The sequence below is a fragment of the Bactrocera latifrons genome, unplaced genomic scaffold (genome assembly GCF_001853355.1).
Source record: "Bactrocera latifrons isolate USDA-ARS-PBARC rearing strain unplaced genomic scaffold, ASM185335v1 scaffold_601, whole genome shotgun sequence".
NCBI lineage: Eukaryota > Metazoa > Arthropoda > Insecta > Diptera > Tephritidae > Bactrocera > Bactrocera latifrons.
The window spans coordinates 24,796-47,138 of record NW_017537270.1 but is presented as its reverse complement, the minus strand read 5'-3'; the positions used below and the strand labels follow the sequence as shown (position 1 = coordinate 47,138).

The window sequence follows — 22,343 nt, the reverse complement described above, 5'->3', positions numbered from 1 at the left end:
TGTATATGAATAAATTCTTTTGAGTATATGTACGTTACAAATCGATATACACTACTACATACTATATATAACAACCTATGCAAGTGAACTGATAGGAGAACGCTTCTCAAATGTTGATAAATCACTTTCCGAGTTTTTTAATTAAAGAGGGAAACTTTTATTACCTCTGAGGATTATAGAGCATACTAATTCGTTGTGAACTTCAATTAATTGATTTTAATATAATTTGTAATTTTAATTTTGAATATTGACTGCAGATGAAAAAAAAAATTACTAACTAAACCACCAAATAATTTATTTGTATCGGTCTGCTACTTCTGGGATAACCCTAATATATCATCATATTATTAAATTTTTACATTGCATTAGTGTTGCGTACAAATACAGAAATTGGTTATACATATGTACGTATATACTCGTATATTATTACAACTTTATAAGTCTAATCTGCTGGTTAATCATATCTAAGAAAATACACATGTAGTATGTATTTACACTTCTTAATATATAAATTCTTGATTTATATTTGTTGAAACTCTCAACATTTTGTGTACTTAGAATAGAATTTCACATAAATTTTTTGTTTTTTTGCTCGTTAGATGCATATTAAATTCTCATTACATTTAATTTTTTACCCAACCACTCTCATTTTAATTAACATGCACATATATATTTACAATAATAAATAAAGTTCTCGTAGTAGTTTTGAACTCAAGGCTTGAAGAATGTTTTTTGAAAATTTTATAAAAAATATTTTAATACCTTTCTTTAAGAGTAAAATACAACTTTAGCGGGTTGATGTTATTTAATGTAATCACTACTTGGCATATTTATCTGTCGCTTTTGATAAGATTATAAAGCCAATGTTGAAAATGACAAAAGATAAAACTGAGCACATGGGAGGCTACCATAAAATTTTTYACATAAGAAATATACATCTGTGTATGTATATAAACCAAATTAAAGTAGTAGATATCTTACTAAGCCAAATAACTGTGAACATAATGTGTCGAAATACGTTTATATACAAGCGTAGGTGTATAAATTGCATATTTATATGCTTTCCACGTGAACAGTTAAAAAGCTTTTTATAATTTGATATATTTAATAACAAATAGCCTGATAAATCACAAAAAAAACCTTGCGATAATTGACTAACAATAAATTGTAACAAAAACTTCTTAAAAGGAAGTTTTTTCTGATCGATGAGCATTTTAAATCTTTTTACACAACAACAGAAGACCGATAACTGAATAAAATTCAATTATGATAAGCCTAAACATTGAGTGGTAAATTTGTGTGCGTCCGTACAAACATTTCTATTTGTCGCTAAGATTTTAGAGTACATACATATATAGGAGAGAACTATCTATGTACTCTAACTAAGCACTTAAGAGTTTCATTGTTTACTATACGTTTTTGAAAAAGCTGATGAGAATGCCCTGTCATATTTTGAAAGTAAGATTTTTAAAATTAATAAATGCGCCACTGTGCTTGCTTTTTAACTTTTAAATACTTTACCAAATTTTTAATTAGTAAGTATCGTAAGCCGTTCGTTTTTAAATATTCAACTGAAATGAATATATTGGCTATTCAATACTCAAAAAAAAATGTATGTGTTTAAAACAAGTCGTTAAAATCGAGTTAAAAAATTGTGTTTCATAAGTGTTGTTAAAAAAGCTGTGTAAATAATATTTTGTTATCGTTGTGCTCTGCTCTCTCGCTATTTATTCATTACATAAAGTCTCTACAAATAGCTTGAACATATAAATATAAACTTGTTCAGAATTTTGTCGAGTGGAACATATGTATGTACATATTTACGTGCAAATAATTAAGAAAATTAGTGTCTTATATAAAGACCGATTTAACTAATTTCATTGAACAGCTCACACGTTTGCAATGTATATGTTTTGTATTTTGTTAGCAACGATTATCTCTAACTTTGTTAAATGAGTACGTATAAGTTGCGAATTTCTTATCAATACTGGTAAGTGAATAGTAAGAACTTTGCTTACGCATAAACGTGCGCATGCTCCAATAACTGACGTTGCTATACAAAATATATTTGTATGTGTGCCATACAGTTTTCAGGTGTATCCTGAGATACTTACAGATTTTATCATAACGTTTCTACATACATACAAAAGCTATCGGAGCTTCTCACTCCATTCGCCTAGAGCCAAGGTTTTTAGTAAAAGTTTCAAATTGGAATTTAAGGATATAYACATATGTTGCCTTAGGCATTTGAGCCAAATATCTTTTGACATTGTATGTTTTATAATTTTTGGCCTTCTTTTATACCTATGTATTATCAAATAAGATAAGACTATATATACATCAGAACAAAATCAGCTAAGAGGGATGTAGATCGACCAGGCAAATGTATTGTTTATTTTTGATTGACATACCTACGTTATTATTTTACATATATTTGTGTATGCACAACAAATCGAGCATACATACTTATATGTGCAAATTAAGAGAATGATAAACGATATCATTATACATATACATATGTACTTAACATTAAAAGTTCCTAAAGAATTTACGCTGTATTAAACTATTTTTGAAGGTTTTTTTTTTTTATTAAAACCCTAGTTTGTACATACAAAATTTTTGTAATAACAAAAATAAAATAATTAAGTAAGTAGAAGCCAAGTAGATCACGAAATGAAAACTTCGAAAGTGAATCGAAAGTGTCTTAAGAAAATTATAACATTATACATATATAAAATAATACTCGGAAATTAATATTCAGAATGTGTAGTCAAGGCGAAAGCCAGTAAAGTTCATTGTATCCTTTGATTCCAAAAACTGAACGGGGTTTAATTGATCAAGTTGTAAAAAGTTGTTTTATAATTATATATATGTTTATCAACCTGTTRTGATACTCAAAACAACTCTGGCTAATAAATGTACTTAAATAATATATAGTATTCGCACTGTGTACACATATGTATGTATCTATATACTGGTGAAATCCAAATATAGCATATAGTATATATTATTTGAATCAAATAATATTAACTTGCAGCTCAACTTAGGCATTTATATATACATACGTATATAGAGATTTATGTGTAGTCGTTTCCCTCATGCTCTTAAAGCTGAGTTATTAAAATTTCTCATAGATCATCCACGTTTTCTGCTGCCATTTGTATCGATTAATTAAGAGTTTTTGCAATTGGGCTGTCATAATCCTGTTCTCAACTTAATTGTTTAAAAAATGTCCTCATTAAACTGAACCTTTCGTTTTTTTTTATATTTGCAAGAGCATTAAAAAATAACATTTAAATCATTTAAATTTTGAAACAATAATTGAATGGAATAAATAGTACGATAAATATATAGAATATGATAATTATATAATAAGTAAAATTTCAATAAAAACAAGAGTTATTTTTTTCCTCAACTATAAATATTTATTTATATCTATGCAAATAAAACTGACTTAGTGTAAAATTTAGAATTTATTTTTAAAGTTAAGTTTATAGAATATTCATGTACATATTGTTGGTACTGTGAACGCTGAAAGTCGAGCCGATTTTAAAGCGCTAAATCCGCTCCGCTGGCTTTCAATCTGTCGAAATCGTAATATCCAGCTGGAAAACTGGTTGGTTTTCAGCGATCACTAAACAACTAACGGTTCCTAAACAATTAATTTCGAACTTTAATTGTATATTCTTGTTTTCACAACACTTCGAATAACACATTTACATATGCAATGGTACAGACATGTGTATGTGTGTACACCTTAGACAATAACAAATCCAATAAAAATTTGATTTAATTATATATGAACCTATAATTTTTTATAATGCTTTATTAACAATTTATATGTTTCCAGCTCCTCTTGTTTGACAGTGATGTAAGTGCTAAAATTAAAACTTTTAACTTTATTATTTGTGTGTATATTTATCATTTTCGTGCTATTCTTATTATTTGTATATTTTTATTTACATCAGTTGAATATAATTAAGCGCTTTTTATTATTTAAGTTTTTTATTATAATTAATACTACTTAAAAAATGTATTGCATTTATTAGGAAAGTTTTAACTCGTTCTCCTTTTTGCATGGTTACCTAATCTCAAAATTATTCATGCATCATGTAGTTAAATAAAAATCAAAACTTATCACGGAAGCGAATGCATAAAAATCATAATTTTCCCGAGATTCATAACCCCGAACTTTGAAATTAATTTTTGGATTAAGAAACTATTTGTATTTAAAATAAATAGAGTAAGTATATCATGTTAGTAGTATCGCTGCTCATATACTATTACAGTTAACGGAATTTGCCTAAATCGGAATATTTTTTTATTTCCATCTCCTGTGCACACGTTTAGAGTTCATTTATAACATAAACGATTTGATTTCCAAGAATAAATAAAAAATATATAACTTCCAACTTTATACTGCACTGGGCAGAATGAAAATATTGTATGCTTTAATAAATTCATATATCTAAAGAAAATTGAATGCAAAACCCACAAAATTATTCATTTCTCAATTCAAATCAAAATACGATTATGAAAGTCATCTGAGTCGATATAGTTATATCCATCTCTTCGAAATGTTCAGCTGGAAAACTGGTTGGTTTCCTAACGGTTCCTAAACAATTAATTTCGAACTTTTGTTTTATATTTTTGCTCGATAACTCTCCTATTTAGTTGTAGTTCCAAACGAAAGTTTACTCAACTAATGCAACATTATTTACATATAGACTAACAAGATAATGCAGCCTCTGCAAACTATTTGGTTCTCATGAAACTGATCGTTCATATATACGAATTTGTTATAACTCCTCCATAACTTTAAGGCATACTTAATTTTCATTATTCCTCTCGCATTAAAACGTATCTATAACAATTACAATTATCAGTACGTCGTGTGAGCTGCTACCTAATCATCTACATATTAATGCAAGACTAATGATTTATTAGACTTTGTGTCACAAACTTTCATAATAATGTTCTTTGTCCCACATATATGTATATTTTAATATGTATGTATACTTTTTTAATATATTTATTAAAAATTTATAAACATGTTTATATCATTTAAAAAAAAACTAAGTTTAGTCATGATTTTTGTATTTAAAAATACAAATAATTTGTTATGGCAATAATTTAATTCGTACATACATATATGAATAAGGGCTAAAATTTGTCCAATAAAAAAAAATTCTTCACTGAATACATATGTCCATGTGTTAAATCTCATAACTATTTTGAGTTTTTCACGAACAACATTTTTTAAAAGTGAACATATAAATGCGATACACGTATATGTGTGTATAAATATTTATGTATATACACATACATATTATATACATACGTTACAGCCGCCCTGTATAGAAAATGGTAAGACTGTAAATAATTTAGGAACGCTGACTTACGGCAAATTTTATTGATATTGTACTGATGAATGCTCACAAGTCGGTGCTTATACATATGTCACGCTGTAGTTGTAAATRCTGTTGTGTCCGATACGCGCCGACTGACAACTTTACTTTTTTCTCAATGAAAACAAACAATCATCGAATGTTAGTGGGTTGTGGTGGGTAGCAAGTAAGCAAAGCGGAGAAAACTTGAGGGAAGGCAGAGGGGTCAGGAAAATAGGCAGCTGACATTGGCAATGTGCGCATACACGTATGATACACGTTCTGCCTGCTATTCGTTGTCCGTTTGCAAAGCGAAGTCGTATTTTATGTCAAGGTTTACTTTAGTGTGCTGATTGATTTTTAATTTTTTACTGTAAATTAAAATTAAATTTTTCGTTCAAATCTCATAATCTGTTAGGCAAAGTAGAGGAAATTTTCAACAACTTGTTGACATTTTTAATTAACATATTTCCTAATCAAATCCATATCAAAATGTGAATTTCTTTAGCAAATAAAGTTATTTTGCATACATATAAATATATTTATATATGTATATGTATATGTAAATATGTATGGATATATGTCGGCATATAGATCAAAAGAGGCTATTGTTTCTAAATGTAAATTTTCTTAAATAAAAGTTATAGAATTATTTTTTGGATACAAATCTAGGATTTTCGAGTAATAATCCAAATACGCGAAATATTCAAGCCACAATTTACAACTCCACTAATATTTGGTATAAACATAACGGCGTAAACATTTTTCTTACGTTATAACAACTAATTAACCAACAACTAATTAACAACTATTATAACCAATTTTTGAACTAGAACTAAAATGTATATTTATTTTCATATTTTTCACTAATCTCTATACCTATAACTTAAAAATTATTATTGTTTTAGAAATTAATGTGTTGTATTTTCGGTTTTGGTTTATATCATAAAATCTGTAATTAATTCCTATTTCTGGTTTACATCAGTCATGATCTTTATAAATATCATCTTACAAATATCCACTTAAAGTAATTTTATATACATAAGTGTTTAGTCATAGGAATGTGTTTAGTGACTTAAAGTCAACTCTCAATGTTTCTGGGTATTTAAAATCTGAATAATCCTAAAGAAATATATACTTCACATAATTGTTGTTTTTAATTCGCTTAGTGAAAATACAAATTTAAGAAATATCAATATCTTAAAACTAATAAATATTATGTATGTATGTATTATATTACTTCTTAACAAAAAGTTATATAAATGGGTTCTCTATAAAATTCGAACATGAAGGAGAATAATCTTAGTTCAGCCTTGGCAATGATTTTGTAATTAACTTCATTATTGTCTGTGAAAAAATATTGTATCCTTCACTCATAAATATTCGATAAATGATAATATGAATATTAACTCTTGCATGTGTATACTGTAAATATATTTATGAACAYATCTAATACTAAAGTGATAGTTAAATAGCGTACATTATTGTGTACACAATTTATTAGTCTCTAGTCATTCAATGCTGAGTGTGCTGTACGATATAATGAAACGCACGACTGAATAAGGCTTTAAATTGCTTTGAGTTTTCTGATGGTGTTAATATCATAAAAAATTGATATTAGAAATAAGAGTCAAGGTATGCTGCAGCTTTTTCACATACATACATTTATTCTATCACGCCGGAAAGAAGAGAGAATATTTAGTAATAAAAAGCTCTAAAACGACCCTAACTATTCTTAATCAAAATCCGAGCTAATAAGCTTTTGAACTGTATATATTCATAATGTTAGAATTTCTGTTATTCATATATTTTATTATATATTCTTTAAAGAAAACTTTTAAGTATTTTGTGAAATAAGGTAAAGTAAAGAATATAACAATAGATCGCAAAGGGCTGATAAAAAACAATAAGAAGACCGACTCGCATTTTTACAAAAGAAAAACAAAAAATATGTATGTAATTCCTTACACAAATTTTTAATTGTATACTTACATACGTAATAAATTATTTGCTTGTAATTTTGAACTCCCCATGTTTCGTTTGGTAAGGTAGTAGTTATATGACATTCCAACAATAATATTTAGCATTTAGCACGTAAACTTATTATTAGGATGACATATTTTATTTACCAGACTGACTTTCTATAATTTGGTAGCAATTTTCATTAAAATCAATATAAAATTATGATCTTAAATAATAMTACAATACACAAATGTGCACACATTAATATAAATTATATACATATGTATAATACATACATATCTAGCTCATATGCTTTGTATGGTATTTCTTTTATGTCAAATGGTTTTAAATGTGATTTTCCCTAGGCGGACGATTGCCTGTTTGATGCAGATCTAAAATTCGATAATTTCTCAACGGATTTGGCTATAAAACAAGAACCGCAATCCCTCACTGATGCAGAAATGCATGCATTAGTTAAGGACCGACAGAAAAAGGATAATCATAATATGAGTAAGTAAAAATAATCAAGTATTTGGCACTATCCCCGAGTAAGTGCAATTATTTGCAATTATATTTGAATCTAAAACGTTTAAATAATTTATTATAACTAAGTGTAAATTGTCAAGACTTTATTCACAAGATTTTATACTCGTATCTTGCTCTCATTTAATTTCAAAACAATAAAATACTACTTTAACATTTACTGCAAAAAATATATGATCTCTTTTACTTTGGGTATTCACCTTAATATTGATAATTTTTACAAATATAATCGCAAAAAAAAAAGAAACAAAAAATGTATCAACATTAAATATTGAACTCGATTTAATGATACTACTTTAATCGTAGTCAAAAGTTAACCCTGTATTTATTACAYGAGCGATATTGCAGGAAGGTAACAAATAATTTTTATAAAGTTGTACTCAAGCATTTAACTTTATTTATAGTTGAGCGAAGAAGACGTTTTAACATAAACGACCGCATTAAAGAACTGGGTACATTACTACCTAAAACTAACGACCCATACTACGAAGTTGTACGTGACATACGTCCAAACAAGGGCACAATACTTAAATCCTCTGTCGACTACATCAAATGCCTTAAACATGAAGTTTCGCGGCTAAAACAAAATGAGCTACGCCAACGTCAAATGGAAATGCAAAATCGAAAGCTTTTAAATAGAATAAAGGTATCTCAATAAAATATTTTATACATATATGCCAGGCCATTAACAGCTTTAATTTCATTTCAAGGAATTGGAAATGCAAGCTAAGTCGCATGGAATACCATTAAGTGACTTTAATTTAACATCAGTGTCAGCACCAGCCCCAACATCTTTCCTCAAAGGAACCAGTCCTGCTTCGCCATTGTTACATAATAATCATTCAACATCCTTAATTCCGGATATGGTAGAAAAGGTAAGTAATGCGTAAAATTTTATCGTTTTTTGATAGGAATATTTTATTCTCATAATAATCCTTAATTTTAGTTATCGGTTATAACAAGTGAAGCCAGCCTCAGTATTACTCCAATAGATGACCTTATGGAAGATAGCAAGCATCCTGTGCAATGCGGTGATCCTTTGTTGTCATCAAACATTAATCACTTTTTCTCAGCAGCACATTCGCCAACAGCAGCGCATCTACAATGTTGCAATAGTTTCGATGGCAATGATTGCATTGGTGACAATGCCCACGACTGTCATAATCCCAACTGCCAAAATAACGCAAACTCACTAGATGACCTCTATCAAAACACAGTTACTTCGCCCGCGTCAACAGRGACACATATAAATGGTAACTGTTACAGTAGCAAAAGGAAAAATATGGGAAATTCAGTATGCAGCTTAACGACAAGTTGTCATCAACCCAATCATAACCATCATCGTCAACAACAACACCACCATCAACAACTACAACACTCGCAGCAGGAAATGAAACATTGCTGCGAYAACAACCACTACTTAAATCACTCGCAACATCAAATAACATCCATGGGCAATAAAAACGATATCAGTTGCCTCTCCAAGTCACCATCAACTTTGCAACACGGTAGAGATCCCCTGTTATCTTCCTCGCACCACCAACACGTGACTCAAAACCTTAACGGCTTGGAGTCATCATCTCTTCAGCATCATAACCATCATCTGCATGACGACGAACATCATGTTGGTGCATCACACGCTTCTGATGATTTRTCTAGTGCAATGATGAGTGATTCTCTTTCACTAGTCTCATCAGCTACAAATGATCCTATGCTATTATCGCCTGATTCCTTGGACATAGACTTGGCATGATAAAATSGCTAACACACAAATTTTATTTATATTACCTACGAATGTATTCTATAATAGAACAAAATGAAGGCAYTACAGCTTATGCATCAGAGAAGTATAAAATACGTCTCTTACACAATGTATGTATGCATACCAATATGTAAGTAGAACATATGTGTGCAAATCTATATACATATGTATGTACGTACGGGCACAAGTCATTGCAAATATGTATATACATACATTGTTCTTTTTTTTTTCTTTTTCTTTTCTTATCATAGGAGCATATATTGCATTGTTGATTGTTACAAAAATACATATTAAGAAAAGAAAGTTTTAGATTGAAAATTTACTTAAAAACATACGTTAATACAAAATACATAAATGCTTTTGTGTATTAGATTAATTATGTAAAATATTGTATTATTATAAAATAGTGTATTTCTTTATAGGCAAACAGAGTTTTAGACTTTTAAGCATACATTGAATTCAGATGTTATAATACGGACCAATGTTACCACTGAAACTGTTTGAAAAGATCGGCATGTTTATTTTAGTCATAACTTTATCAAATTTAATCACATTAAAAGAAAAGGCCAATTAATTAATTTTAGCCCATTCATTTGAATATGAAAAATGTTGTAATTAATGTTATTTTTTAGAATTAATTAATGAACATACCTACATTTAAATTAAGCAGAAATATTGAGAATAATCTCGAAGTAATTTCACTTTTAGTCCATGTCGCGATATTTTGAATACCAATATTAAGTTGGTTGACCCACCCTTTGACCTACATATGTACCTACATATATATATATATATATAAGTATGTAATATATATGTATATGTAAACGTAAGTAATCTAGATGTGTATAAGAGACAGATATATAAGTATGTAATATATATGTATATGTAAACGTAAGTATATTTATTTGCATGTGGTATTTAATAATAGGAATAGCCAATACAAAATTTTTAACAAATTTAAATTGTGTAAAACTAAATGCCATAATTGTACATATCAGAAGTTGCATTGATATTGGAAATATTTTGAAATAWATGTATGTATGTATGTCAATTTTAGTGTATCGGGAAATTTTCAATAGAATTTCGGTAAAAAGCAGCATCTTCTCTATATTCAAACTTTGAAGTGTGTACTTTTAAATGAATATTTTAAGTCTATGTGCTTACATATACAAACTTACATATATGCACGTCGTTTTATGTATACATAAATATACATATAATAAGTACAATATTTCTATGTGGGCATATATCAATATATATGTATTTACCTGTTAACTAATGTATGTAAAAATGTATATTTGTATGTATATGCGTACATACATATGTACATAGGTTGTTTAAAATAACGTAATTTGTCTTTATTATTAATATTGCATTGCAATTTTATTGTATTATTTATTAATATTCACCACAGGCTATCCAAATGTGAGCATCTTAGCAACTATTATAAAATCACTCGCTAAATGAGAAGAGCTGTGAATTTTTAAGATAAATTATTATATTCAATATGTTCATATGTATGTATGTAAAACACATATATTGCTACAAAACAAAATGACCAATTAGGCTCAAATTCTCGATATATTATGCAATCAATCCACAGTGCTTATTTCGACACTTAAAAAGCATAATCTAGCTGGAGAAAATTTTATAATAAATGAAATATATCGTGCCGTAAAGGAAATATGTAACTATGGTTGTTGTCACTGTTGTTGTAACAGCTGTTGTTATTATTTGTGTTAATGATTTCGTGAACTTAGATAACAATAATCATTGACAGGAGAGAACCTTAGCCTCCTCCTGGTGAAAATTGGTATTATTGAGATCCTCAGAGGTAAGAAAAATTATAATAAAAGGCAATAACCAGATTTTGGTGTATGGTAACGACATTATGCTCAAGATATTTAACTCGTAAGCTATTCTACATATGGTAATACATAGCGTGTTTAAGCATAGCTATTGTAGGTCAAAATCCTTCATTATTTCTGTTCAAAGCTAATGTTAAATATGAAGTCATTAATTAAAGAAGAATTACCTTCAAATCAATACTTGACCATACGAATATATTCTATGAAAAGATAATTCATTCAACATAACTAATTCAGTTTTACCATAATAATAAGTTCAGACAAAATGATCTATACTTATACCAATAAATGATGTTTAAAAAGTGCTCTAAATCTCCAAAAATTGCAGTTATGGTTATTTTTTACAAGACTGTGAAAAATATAGTTAAACAAAAAAGTATAAACCAAATTTCTACCTATTGTACAACTTTTGATACAAAATTGAGATTTTTGGTTATTGTAAATATAATAAAAAAAAAAAAATTTTAGATACAAATATTTTTTGTTGTTCAATAGAATTTAATTGTGTATTATCATGATTCCCCACCATATTTACTTTTCAATAAAACTTATTTAAAGCGAATGTATTTTTTATTATAGAATGTTTACAATCTAATAAATTTGGTTTTAATATTTATAAAATTGTTAAGAATGCATCCCAAATAAGTTGTTTTCGCTTTACACCCTTATAAGTTGAAATCACGTAATATTTAATAAATAAAAAACATCTTAGGACACTTGTTTATCATTTTTTAGCTAATTCCGCAGATAACCAGTCAAGACCTTCATAGAGCCCATTGCCCTGAGTAGCACACGCTGCTTGAATATACCACTATAAAAAATATTCGTTTATTATATTAAAGCGTTGTGAATGAAATGGAGCTTACATGACGATTTCGAAGTTGATTAAGTCTCAATTTGTCGGTCAATTCAGCAGCACTCATAGCATTTGGTAAATCCTGTTTATTAGCGAATACAAGCAATACAGCATCACGAAGTTCATCTTCTTGCAACTGTAAAAATAAATGTATACGTTATCTTAATATATATATATATATATAACCACGTACCATATTCTGTAGTTCTTTTTCAGCTTCATTTATTCGGTCGCGATCATTTGAGTCCACCACAAATATTAGACCTTGTGTGTTTTGGAAGTAATGGCGCCAAAGTGGTCTGATTTTGTCTTGACCACCGACGTCCCACACCGTGAAACATATATTTTTATATTCCACGGTCTCAACATTGAAACCAATAGTTGGAATGGTCGTGACAATCTCCCCGAGTTTTAATTTATATAGAATGGTGGTTTTACCAGCAGCATCTAAACCAACTGTACATACACAGAAAATAGATATGCAATTTGTGAATATATATGCTTAAGATATTAATAATATCAAGTTCAGAAAATAATGACGTCGAAAGGGCGAATCTTTCGATTATTCCATGTAAAGTTTGCATATTTTTGTATGCATTGGTAAATACAACAAAATCATAACTTACCCATCAAAATACGCATTTGCTTCTTTCCAAAAAGACGTGTCAGCAAACTAGAAATTGTTAAACCCATTGTGGCAGAACTTTTGCAGATTGATATATTTTTCTAAGTTGGAGTTAACTTTCAACACGGTAATTGTATTATTATAATACTTTTGGGTTTCAGTCAATTAATTTTACTAGGATTTAAATGAGATACTCTCAATTCTTAATTTATCGACGTGTAGTAATAGTAATGTTCTCCCATAAGAATTCCAATATGGCAGCTAAAGAATGACAAGCTCAATAACAAGTGCTTTAGTGACATTGCCAACATCAATTTTACCCGTTTGTACACCATGCATTCTATATTCACTTTTTGTGACTTCATGCTGTGGAAAGATATTATCTCTTTTAATAAAAATTGTCAAATTTGAATGTAGTCATTATTTCAAATATTTCAACTAGAACGTAGAATATAAAAAAGTGCATATTCGATAGTTAACATTCCAAAATTTTCAACCAGCGAATTCACCACACAACGGAGGAATTTACTCCCTGAATACTAACATTGTTTTTACTTTTAACAGAAGATAATCTGTATAATTACCACAGAATGTTAATAGATAGAGAAGACGTAAATGTTAGTACTAAAATGTAAATGATTACAAGCGAACATCGAAAAAGCTCAAGTTTGAAAATGAAATAACACCACGGCACGAACGTACATATAAACGTACATGCCAAAGAACGCATACATATTAACGAAAATTAGAGTAAAAAAAAATTAATTGAATTATTTGAAAAAATTAATATTCTTACATATGTATGTATGTATGATCATTTAAAAAATCAGTAATTCACTTACCTAAAAATAATTARGGGAATCCTGCACTCTTCCGCCGAAGTTTAAAATATTTCTCAGTCCTGATATCTTGGTTAATTTTAATGCTCGGAGTGTGGGGAAATATAGTAAAAACATACAATTTTACAGTTTATACTATTTTTTAAGAATTATGTTTTATTTTGCAATTATCTAATATATATTTCGCACAAAGAGAGCAAAAAAAGTTTGCTTCATCTGCACCGAAGCAATAATACCCTTCCCAAGGTGTCCTTTCCAGAATCTGGCTGCCAGGTAGGTAAAGCATGTGCTGTACCTGGCCAGTGCTTATGTGACTCTGGTGTCTCGATGTGATTTAAAAGTCATGAGGTGACTTCACAGGAAATTGGCAGCCAGTTGGCTCTACATAAGTAAAGCTGACACTGTACTTGGCCAGTGCTTAGATGACCCTCGCGTTGCGATGTGATGTGATTTGAAAGTCACACAGTAAATTCGCAGGAACCGGCTGCCAGTTGGCTATATAAGTAAAGCAGGCAGCGTGCTTCGCCAGTGCTTAGGTGACTCTCGCGCCGCAATTTGAAAGTCATGCGGTAAATATAGCCTGTTGGCTGTATAAGTAAAGCAGGCACCGTGCCTGGACAATGCAATTTGAAAGTCACGCAGTAAATTCGCGAGAAGCCAGCTGCCAGTTGGCTTTATGAAAGAAAAACGTGATCCGTGCCTGGCCAGTACTTAAGTGACTCTGGCACCGCGAAGTTACGTAATTTGAAARTTATGAGTTGATCTCACGCAAAATTGGCTGCTTAAGTAAAGCAAACGCTGTACCTGCGCAGTGCTTATGTGACTTTCTTTTGTGCGTGATTTACAAATTATTATGTGACTTCACGGGAAATTGGGTGCCAGCCACAATTTACATGRAGCATAGAACAAATAGCTAATTAGCATTCTAAATAAATATAAGATAATCTTTTTATAAAAACCACTTTCGTAATTTATTTATCTTTTAATTTTTGCTGGATGTAAAGTATTTTTATAAATATACGTTTTAATACAAACACTATGGAAATAAAAAATATATGTATGTGTAAAAAATATACACTAAGTTTTTAAAGAATTGTATTTAATCTTCTACTTATATATGTATATAAATCAAATATTGCAAACTAAAATATATATTTTGTATTTTAATGTCCAAACGGTAACAATAACACGTGACATTAATATATAGTGCAGTTAAAAGTTTACAAAAATAAATATAGCCCCTTTTTCTACTTTTCGTGTGATTAAAGATTTTATTATTATTTTAATTTTCGTACCTATGTATATACACACGATTTGCGAATATTTTATAGTTATACTAATTACCATACCAAAAGGAGATGGAAACACGTGCAGTTATTCTACTTATACATCTCTTAACTTATTGTTTAAAAAGTACAAATGGACGGATTATTTTTCAATATATTCTGCTTTTATAAGGAAATTATGCAGTAAGGCCTTTTGCTTAGTGTTCCTTAGTATAAAGATATTCTTAATGATCTATCACTTTAACAGCACAATAAAATGTGTGGAAAATATAAGAATTAGATTCTATTAGTCTACGAATATCTTAGTAGGGCCGGTGAATGTAATAAAACACAGCCTCATTTAATTTACTTTATAGTTTGTGCAAATGTGTAAGTTAGTAACCAACAATTATTGTTAGCTGTTTTATCTGATATATATATATGTATGTAATATTTGTAATATTCGCGATTTGCATTTAGATATACCATGGTATGTATGCAGTCATATAATTTTGTAAATATTTAAATCTTCAATGCATTGACCATATTAGAACATACATATGTACCATCTGGTCAATGTGCCCTTAAACATGGGGCATGTGCTTGCTTCCTAACGAAAATGCGATTTGATACATTTTAGTTTGAAACCGAAATGGGTTTACACTAAATTCAATTAAATGAGCTACGTTAATATTTTGTTAATAAATTTAAATTCAAAAAAAGATCAATAATCAACATAAACCCTATATAATTGCATGGAAAATACAATAAAATTTAATAATTGTAATTACACTTTTTTCGAAATAAAATGTAAGGTAACTAAAAACAATTATATTACAAATTAATCGACAAAAATAACTACACATCAATCTAAAACTTATATTTTAAATTCTGAGATAAGAAAAAATAATTGGGGCGTTCACAACCTGTCTTAAAGCATCGTAAAGTCGTAAAATTTCAAATTTTTACACTTGTTTAAATAAAAATTAGGGTTTTCACATGTCTCTTAAAGTTATAAGTTATAAAGATTCGAAAACGTAGTATAGAGGATTGTAAATGTGTAAACTCATTTTTGTATGTAATCCAACAACAAATTTTTTTTAAACAAGTGTAAAAATTTAAAATTTTACGACTTTACGATTTAAGACAGTTTGTGAATACCCCAAATAACATAAAAAATAATAACGTAAAATTTGCCGTGCAGTTTTACGATGAAGAGTGCAAAAACTAGGAATAGTTGTTCAAATATTTCGAGATATTGAATTTATTTTGTTAAAAAAAACCCAATTTAATAATTTTTTTAAGTTAATTCCTTCAAAATATCAACCGCAATCGGTACTTCACTTCATCTAGCTTAAAAATTCCCACTTGGACAAAAAAAAAAATGCTTGATAATAACATATTTTTAATATTCTTTTATACTCCGCAAAAACTAATGATTTTTTACTCTAAATTTCAATATTCTTAATCCAAATGTCATTTCCGGGGGYTTTTTTAAATCGTCTATAGTTAAGTGGGAGACACAAGCTACGCTCTCAAAGTCTATTCAAGCCTAAAATAGTCCTTCGGTCGCCAGGGGCTACACTGTAGTTTTAATATTGCCACTTCATTGTCTTTGGTTTCACTTTAATTTTTTCACGCAATGAACAAATGTATAAATGAAGTTTTGTGTGGATATTGAATACGTACATGCTTCACTAGCACTGGCCATAATAACTAATCAAGGTTTAATGATTGATATGTTTACATTATTCCGCGTATGCGAACATTATAGACAACAACAGATAAGAACATTATATAATTGGATAGAAAATAATTAAGTGTAAAATTTAAGTCTATATGGAAGACTAACTATTAGACGGATGTGTCCACTTTGCACATGCTACTAATTTAGTAAYGCCTTCAGTATATCAACGTTTACTTTTGTGCAATGCGGCTTTARGTCAGGAGAAAAACAACTACGAAAATAAGAAACAATAACGTTATACTTTATACATGTTTTCATGGTCAAAATGCTAAAAGCAAATACCAAAACAATAGGAATTAAAATGTTATTTTGAGTATGACCTGCATTCGTATTGATTCTCTCGTTCATTCTAGACATTTTAAATTAATTATAAATTTGCAGAAAAATTATTATTAGTGTAATTGAGTTAAATGAGCAAATTTGTATGATTCGTAAATTTATCGATTTGTATGAGGACCCTCATTATTATGTTGAAATAACGTCTCTATTATTTCTATACTAATGCTTATGGGTTCAGTTATGGATGTACCTTATTGACACATGTGCATATCCATATGTGTGGTATATGCAATGTGTATGTTTTTGATATACAACATATTCTTTCTGTACACATCGCATTAAAGTGCCATTATCTTTACTTTACTGACATTTTTACCATTTTTCATCCTACAATATTCATTCCTAATCAAACCTCACACTTCTGTGCTATGTGTTTGAATACGAACTTTTTTCACACTACTACTACGGTGCATGGGCGGCGAGCTTCCCGATCCTGAAAAGCCAGGGTTTGGAATACCTAACGCAGGGTCACGAGGCGGGCGAGGTTTCTTTAAACTGGAGCGAAGCGGAGAACGTGTTAATGATTCCACTGTTGAACCGTTTGATATACTAGTCATTGTAGTTGACATAGATGCGACACTTCCTYCATTTCGTATACCGCTATAAGGCCTGCCAGATGCATCAGTTACCGAAACACCTAGAGAGTATACAAACAAGTTTTTTTTTATCTAATAAAAAAATTTTAATAAGAACTTTTACCGTTCCTTGGTCGTGACTCTTTGTAACCAGGATTGTTGTAAGTTGTGGCGTTGGCCGGTGAAGAAGTGTCAACAATCATGGTGGGATCTCCGCCCATCCGACGTGAGAAAAGTACGTCGTAAAGAGCGGCAAGAAAAAGTCCAATAGTTAAAGCGATTACTAAAACCTATAAATAATGATATTTCAATGCATTGATTATTTTGTAATGAATGCGTGGTGTTACTTATAATACCTTATAATAGTGGACATAGAAATGGGTTTGTGAATAATAAATGTAATGATATTTAAATAACTTCACTTCGCTTAAGAATACAGCATTTAGTAAGATATCTGAATAAAATTTGATAGCTCTAGAAAAAAAATATATTTTTTCGCTTGTATCTGCTGACAGTTTCTGACTAAAAAAAAATGTTATGATTATAGTTGTGGAATATGATAGTTGTCGAAATTCTAATTGGTTTTTGTTGTTATAGAGACGAATCAGGGTTTAACCGATAGGTGGCATGCAGTAAATTTTTTCAGTGTCCCTATCGCACAACCAAGATACTCAAAGGCGCCATATTGCATTGAAATTTGTCTACAATAACTAATCGTTTGGTAATCTATTTTGGTTTCCACAAAACTCAGTAAATTTATTGACTATACTGACTGACTATATGGATATAGACTTATTTTTTACTAGCTTAAAACCAGAAATACCACTAAATTGTATTCGAATAATTTTTCAATACATTGYATTCAATAAGTATATATTGCAAGTAAATGTACTTTGTTACTTCTATAATCGAAAATATATGTTAGAAAATATTAAAAGCATTGTTTACCTGTAAATAAAACGATATGCCTCGAGAAATTTTAAAGCCATATTTTTCTGAATCATCAATTTGTAGAGCAAACATTACTGTTGCGATAGTAGCCAACAGACCTAAATAAATAGTTGCAAATAAATAAATAGGAAAAAAAGAATGAAAAATTTATAATCACATGCTATCAGCGCCAATATCATCTTAAATATAACCAATGTGTGGTAAGGCATTACAACTTTTTCACGAGAGGATATCATCGCTATTTGTATTATCGATAGAACACAGAAAATACCTAGAGCTGCCGAGCTTACGATGGTTAATAGACCACTTATGTTAACGACAGCTAAAATTAAATATTTTATGATGGCTTTTTCTATTTATCTTTAAATACTTACTGGATAATCTAAATTTCGAAACATCATTACCACATTTTTCCCGGTTATATGTTAGCTGTTTGCAAACTTTGAAGAGACCGAAATATCCTCGATCGAAATCATAGCCACCTGAAATTATATTAATAGGTAAATATGTATAGATTATCAAAAATTTATAAATAGTCACCAGTTGGACTATCATAGTAACCCCAAATAGGTATTCCTATAGCAGCTGAAGCTAATGCAAAGCAAAGAAATCCTAAACAAGTTACTCCAGCGGCATAGAGAGCATTGCGTGATTTTGCCATCCTTTGGATATCTGCATAGTATATATGATGTTTACATTAATCAAATTTAAATTCGTAGCTTAGAGTTTTCTACAGGCTGACAGGCGGTTGTCATATATATCTACCTAAAAAATTGAGAAATGGTATATATTATATAATGATTGTTAAATATGACCTTATGGTAAAGGTGGTTAATTTTGAGATAAATAGAATTTTATATATTGCTCGAAAACTGCAGGTCAAACGAAATCTTCGTAGCACAATGACAACAAACATATTGAAAGGACTGCTTATTTAACTACTGTAGAGTGATTTAACACCATTGAAATCAATCAAAATATAGGATTTCTTTAATGTTGGTCATTGTTGTGCCTCACACAAYATATCGTTCTAAAATTCACCATGACAACATAAAAAGTGGTATTAAATACGTACGTACATATATACTATATAGATTCGTTTTATTTAATGTAACCACGTGAAGCAATGAGTTTGTTGTTAATATATATATTAATACTWAATGAATATATAATTAAAATACCACTAAAAACAAAGACAAATATTATAGAAAATTAGCACGTGTACCTATTACCACAGCCTGAAAAACAATGGAATATGACTAAAAACATACCAATGAATTTTAGAACTCCGAGTTTATTATACCGATATAATACCAATACAACTGTCAACAATTTTTAACTGACCCTTTCTAATCCTGGTTTTATACATACTTATGTACATATATGAAAGGTGAACAAATTACACACTTTCTAATGCAATGGTTTCACGAACTTTAGTAGGGGCAACTTTATAAGTACATACATATGTACATATGCATAGTAGTTATGTACTAAACTCACTAGAATTCATATTTTTTCTTATTGTGACGCACTACGGAAAATAGACAATAATTGATGAATCTCATCATTCTTTCAGTATTAAGCAAATATATTAATTCGTTGCATTAATCTTCTCAAATATACAAAAAATAAGAAAGTTTAATCGAGTTTTACACATTTTCTATGAAATAATCCTAATATTTAAACATTTAATTATTATGATTGATTGGAATTGAAAAATTTAGTTGGTAGCATATGGACTATAAAATTAGACTTCAGAAAAGGTAATGTGTTTACAGTATTGCATTCGAGTTTTCACAGCAAGAACCAAAAAGGTATAATATCTCTTAAATATATGCTTGTATGTACGCACATTGTGCTCTCTCAAGTTTACAGTATCACGCGCATACAGAACGTAAAAAAAAAAAACAATAACATGCACGTTTGAAGCGAATCTATATGTATATAATATAACAAAAAAACAAAAAAAAAAAAAATGCCAGAGAACTTGCGATAATATTATACATCTCTGACAAACCCATCCGAAATGAAGTTAATAAAATACTTACATACACATGTTTTTATTTACCCTCTAGAGAAGTTGCACGATGATATCAGAGACATTCATTGTGCGTTGTATCTTCTCTGGTGATATCATTGATAAAACTACAATTACGCCGTATACATATGTACATATGTAAATAAGGGGGAGTTTAAATGCAAAATACTAACATATGTTGTTATCCATGTACTTATGAAGATGTATGCTAGATATTTTTATAAAACAATATAATTAGTTTTTAACTTCTTTAATGACTTTCCTACATGTTTTAATTCAAATGTGGTCCACCATAAGTTCTCTATAAAGTCAAAAGCTCGGCTCTAAAACTTACGTTTAGAGAACAGATATAAAACAAATTTCGGAGATGAATATTAACTATCTTACTCTCTCTGATCTTCAAAAGGTATATATATGCATATAATACATACATATATATATAAACATACATATGTATGCATATATAAATAAGATGGTGGTTAAAACCGGACCTTTTTGTTTATATATTCTTATATACCGAACTATTATTTAAGCTTTATAATAATCCAATAGTTTGTCTCAGATAAAATGACTGTGTAGGTATGCATTTCAAGTTTTGTTCCAGTGAAAAGTGGAATGGGCGACAAATGCGATCTACTATGTACTCACTCAATTGTATAAAACTTACCCGATCACTAAATCATTCCAGTATACAGCGATGGGCAGCTTTAATATATGGAGTTTTACCATACTTTCTTCGCCAACAATTTTCGCTAATGCGTTACTTTATATGTATACATAGTCTTTATTTTCATTAATTTACTTAAGTTTTGAATTGTTTAACGTTCATGTAACAAAATCATCCCACATTTTGAAAGTATCTTCAAAATTATACATTTGAGTAAAGGCGATTAATTATTAATATTGTAGGTAGGTACAAATGCTTTTTTCTACACTAGTAAGTTAATATGTTATATTAAACCTACACATATACGTTGCAAATCTACAACATGCATTAATATATTGCTGTCAAACCACGTATGTATTAGTCTCACTTGGTGCATCAAATTGAATTGTTACGCGGCACTTAAAACTTTTTTATTGTAGATGAATTTAACATATGTACGTGTGTATGCACATGCAAACGATTCAAATTTTTGCTCTTATGTATTCCAATACGCTTTAACACAATCATATTCAAAATTTGCACACCGTCTTATTTTTTCATTCATTTACACCGTCTTTAAACAGCAGCGCACCTTATTACCAAACAAATGCAACTAAATGGTGGTGTGGCTATAATTTTCAAAAGTTTCTTCATTTCTTTTACATACTACCTTCATATTTAAACGTACGGAAAATATAGAAGCTATACGAAAACGAAACGAAACGAGAACTGCACGCAACTACAACAATACAAAAGTTCATTCTTAATGATTACAAATGTGTATACAATATTTTCACCATGTGGTAAAATGGAAAATTAAAAGCTCATGTTCTTTACGAATTTATATTTTTATGAGGAATTGATTTGAGTTGGTTGTTCTTTTCATAACCATAAAGAGGTAATGGATACCCATATAGGTATGGACAAATATCGATATTTT

At 29.3% G+C, this 22,343-nt stretch overlaps 3 protein-coding genes across 10 annotated transcripts in view; 1 reads left to right on the top strand and 2 right to left on the bottom strand.

Moving 5' to 3' along the window:
- The window catches only part of LOC108975066 (microphthalmia-associated transcription factor), an 18,317-nt gene extending 8,115 nt beyond the window's left edge, over window positions 1-10,202 (top strand). For 3 of the 5 annotated variants that reach the window (XM_018943331.1, XM_018943329.1, XM_018943328.1), the window contains 5 exons: window positions 3,851-3,871; window positions 7,715-7,859; window positions 8,297-8,538; window positions 8,603-8,767; window positions 8,839-10,202. In XM_018943331.1, the coding sequence (XP_018798876.1) occupies window positions 3,851-3,871; window positions 7,715-7,859; window positions 8,297-8,538; window positions 8,603-8,767; window positions 8,839-9,645 (1,380 nt within the window). In that variant the 3' untranslated portion in view covers window positions 9,646-10,202. The remainder of the gene's footprint in view (window positions 1-3,850; window positions 3,872-7,714; window positions 7,860-8,296; window positions 8,539-8,602; window positions 8,768-8,838) is intronic. The other 2 variants (XM_018943332.1, XM_018943330.1) reach the window with 1 other exon arrangement.
- A 1,989-nt stretch (window positions 10,203-12,191) lies between these two features.
- LOC108975065 (ADP-ribosylation factor 2) lies at window positions 12,192-13,274 on the bottom strand. The gene is made up of 4 exons (XM_018943327.1): window positions 13,005-13,274; window positions 12,572-12,834; window positions 12,389-12,514; window positions 12,192-12,333 (listed from the first exon to the last, which is right to left on the bottom strand). The coding sequence occupies exons 1-4, from the start codon at window positions 13,069-13,071 to the stop codon at window positions 12,247-12,249; spliced, it is 543 nt and encodes a 180-aa protein (XP_018798872.1). The 5' UTR covers window positions 13,072-13,274; the 3' UTR covers window positions 12,192-12,246.
- Window positions 13,275-16,341: 3,067 nt separating this feature from the next.
- LOC108975064 lies at window positions 16,342-22,288 on the bottom strand. 4 transcript variants are annotated; one of them, XM_018943325.1, is made up of 8 exons: window positions 21,425-22,288; window positions 19,454-19,484; window positions 19,260-19,391; window positions 19,094-19,201; window positions 18,877-19,041; window positions 18,717-18,817; window positions 17,893-18,058; window positions 16,342-17,830 (listed from the first exon to the last, which is right to left on the bottom strand). In XM_018943325.1, exons 3-8 carry the CDS (start codon window positions 19,378-19,380, stop codon window positions 17,547-17,549), a joined length of 945 nt encoding a protein of 314 aa, XP_018798870.1. In that variant the 5' UTR covers window positions 19,381-19,391; window positions 19,454-19,484; window positions 21,425-22,288; the 3' UTR covers window positions 16,342-17,546. The 4 variants fall into 4 exon arrangements, with proteins under 4 accessions (XP_018798870.1, XP_018798868.1, XP_018798869.1 ...); XM_018943323.1 differs by having other exon boundaries at window positions 19,260-19,484; window positions 21,425-21,617; window positions 22,074-22,288; XM_018943324.1 differs by lacking the exon at window positions 19,454-19,484.
- Between the last annotated feature and the right edge of the window lie 55 nt (window positions 22,289-22,343).

Coding starts and splice junctions, on each gene's coding strand:
- LOC108975065 (XM_018943327.1), bottom strand. CDS start 13,071: ATGGGTTTAACAATTTCTAGTTTGCTGACACGTCTTTTTGGAAAGAAG. Junction 12,515..12,571: donor AAAAAGAACTACAGAATATG/GTACGTGGTTAT, acceptor TTATTTTTACAG/TTGCAAGAAGATGAACTTCG. Junction 12,334..12,388: donor ATCAACTTCGAAATCGTCAT/GTAAGCTCCATT, acceptor TATTTTTTATAG/TGGTATATTCAAGCAGCGTG.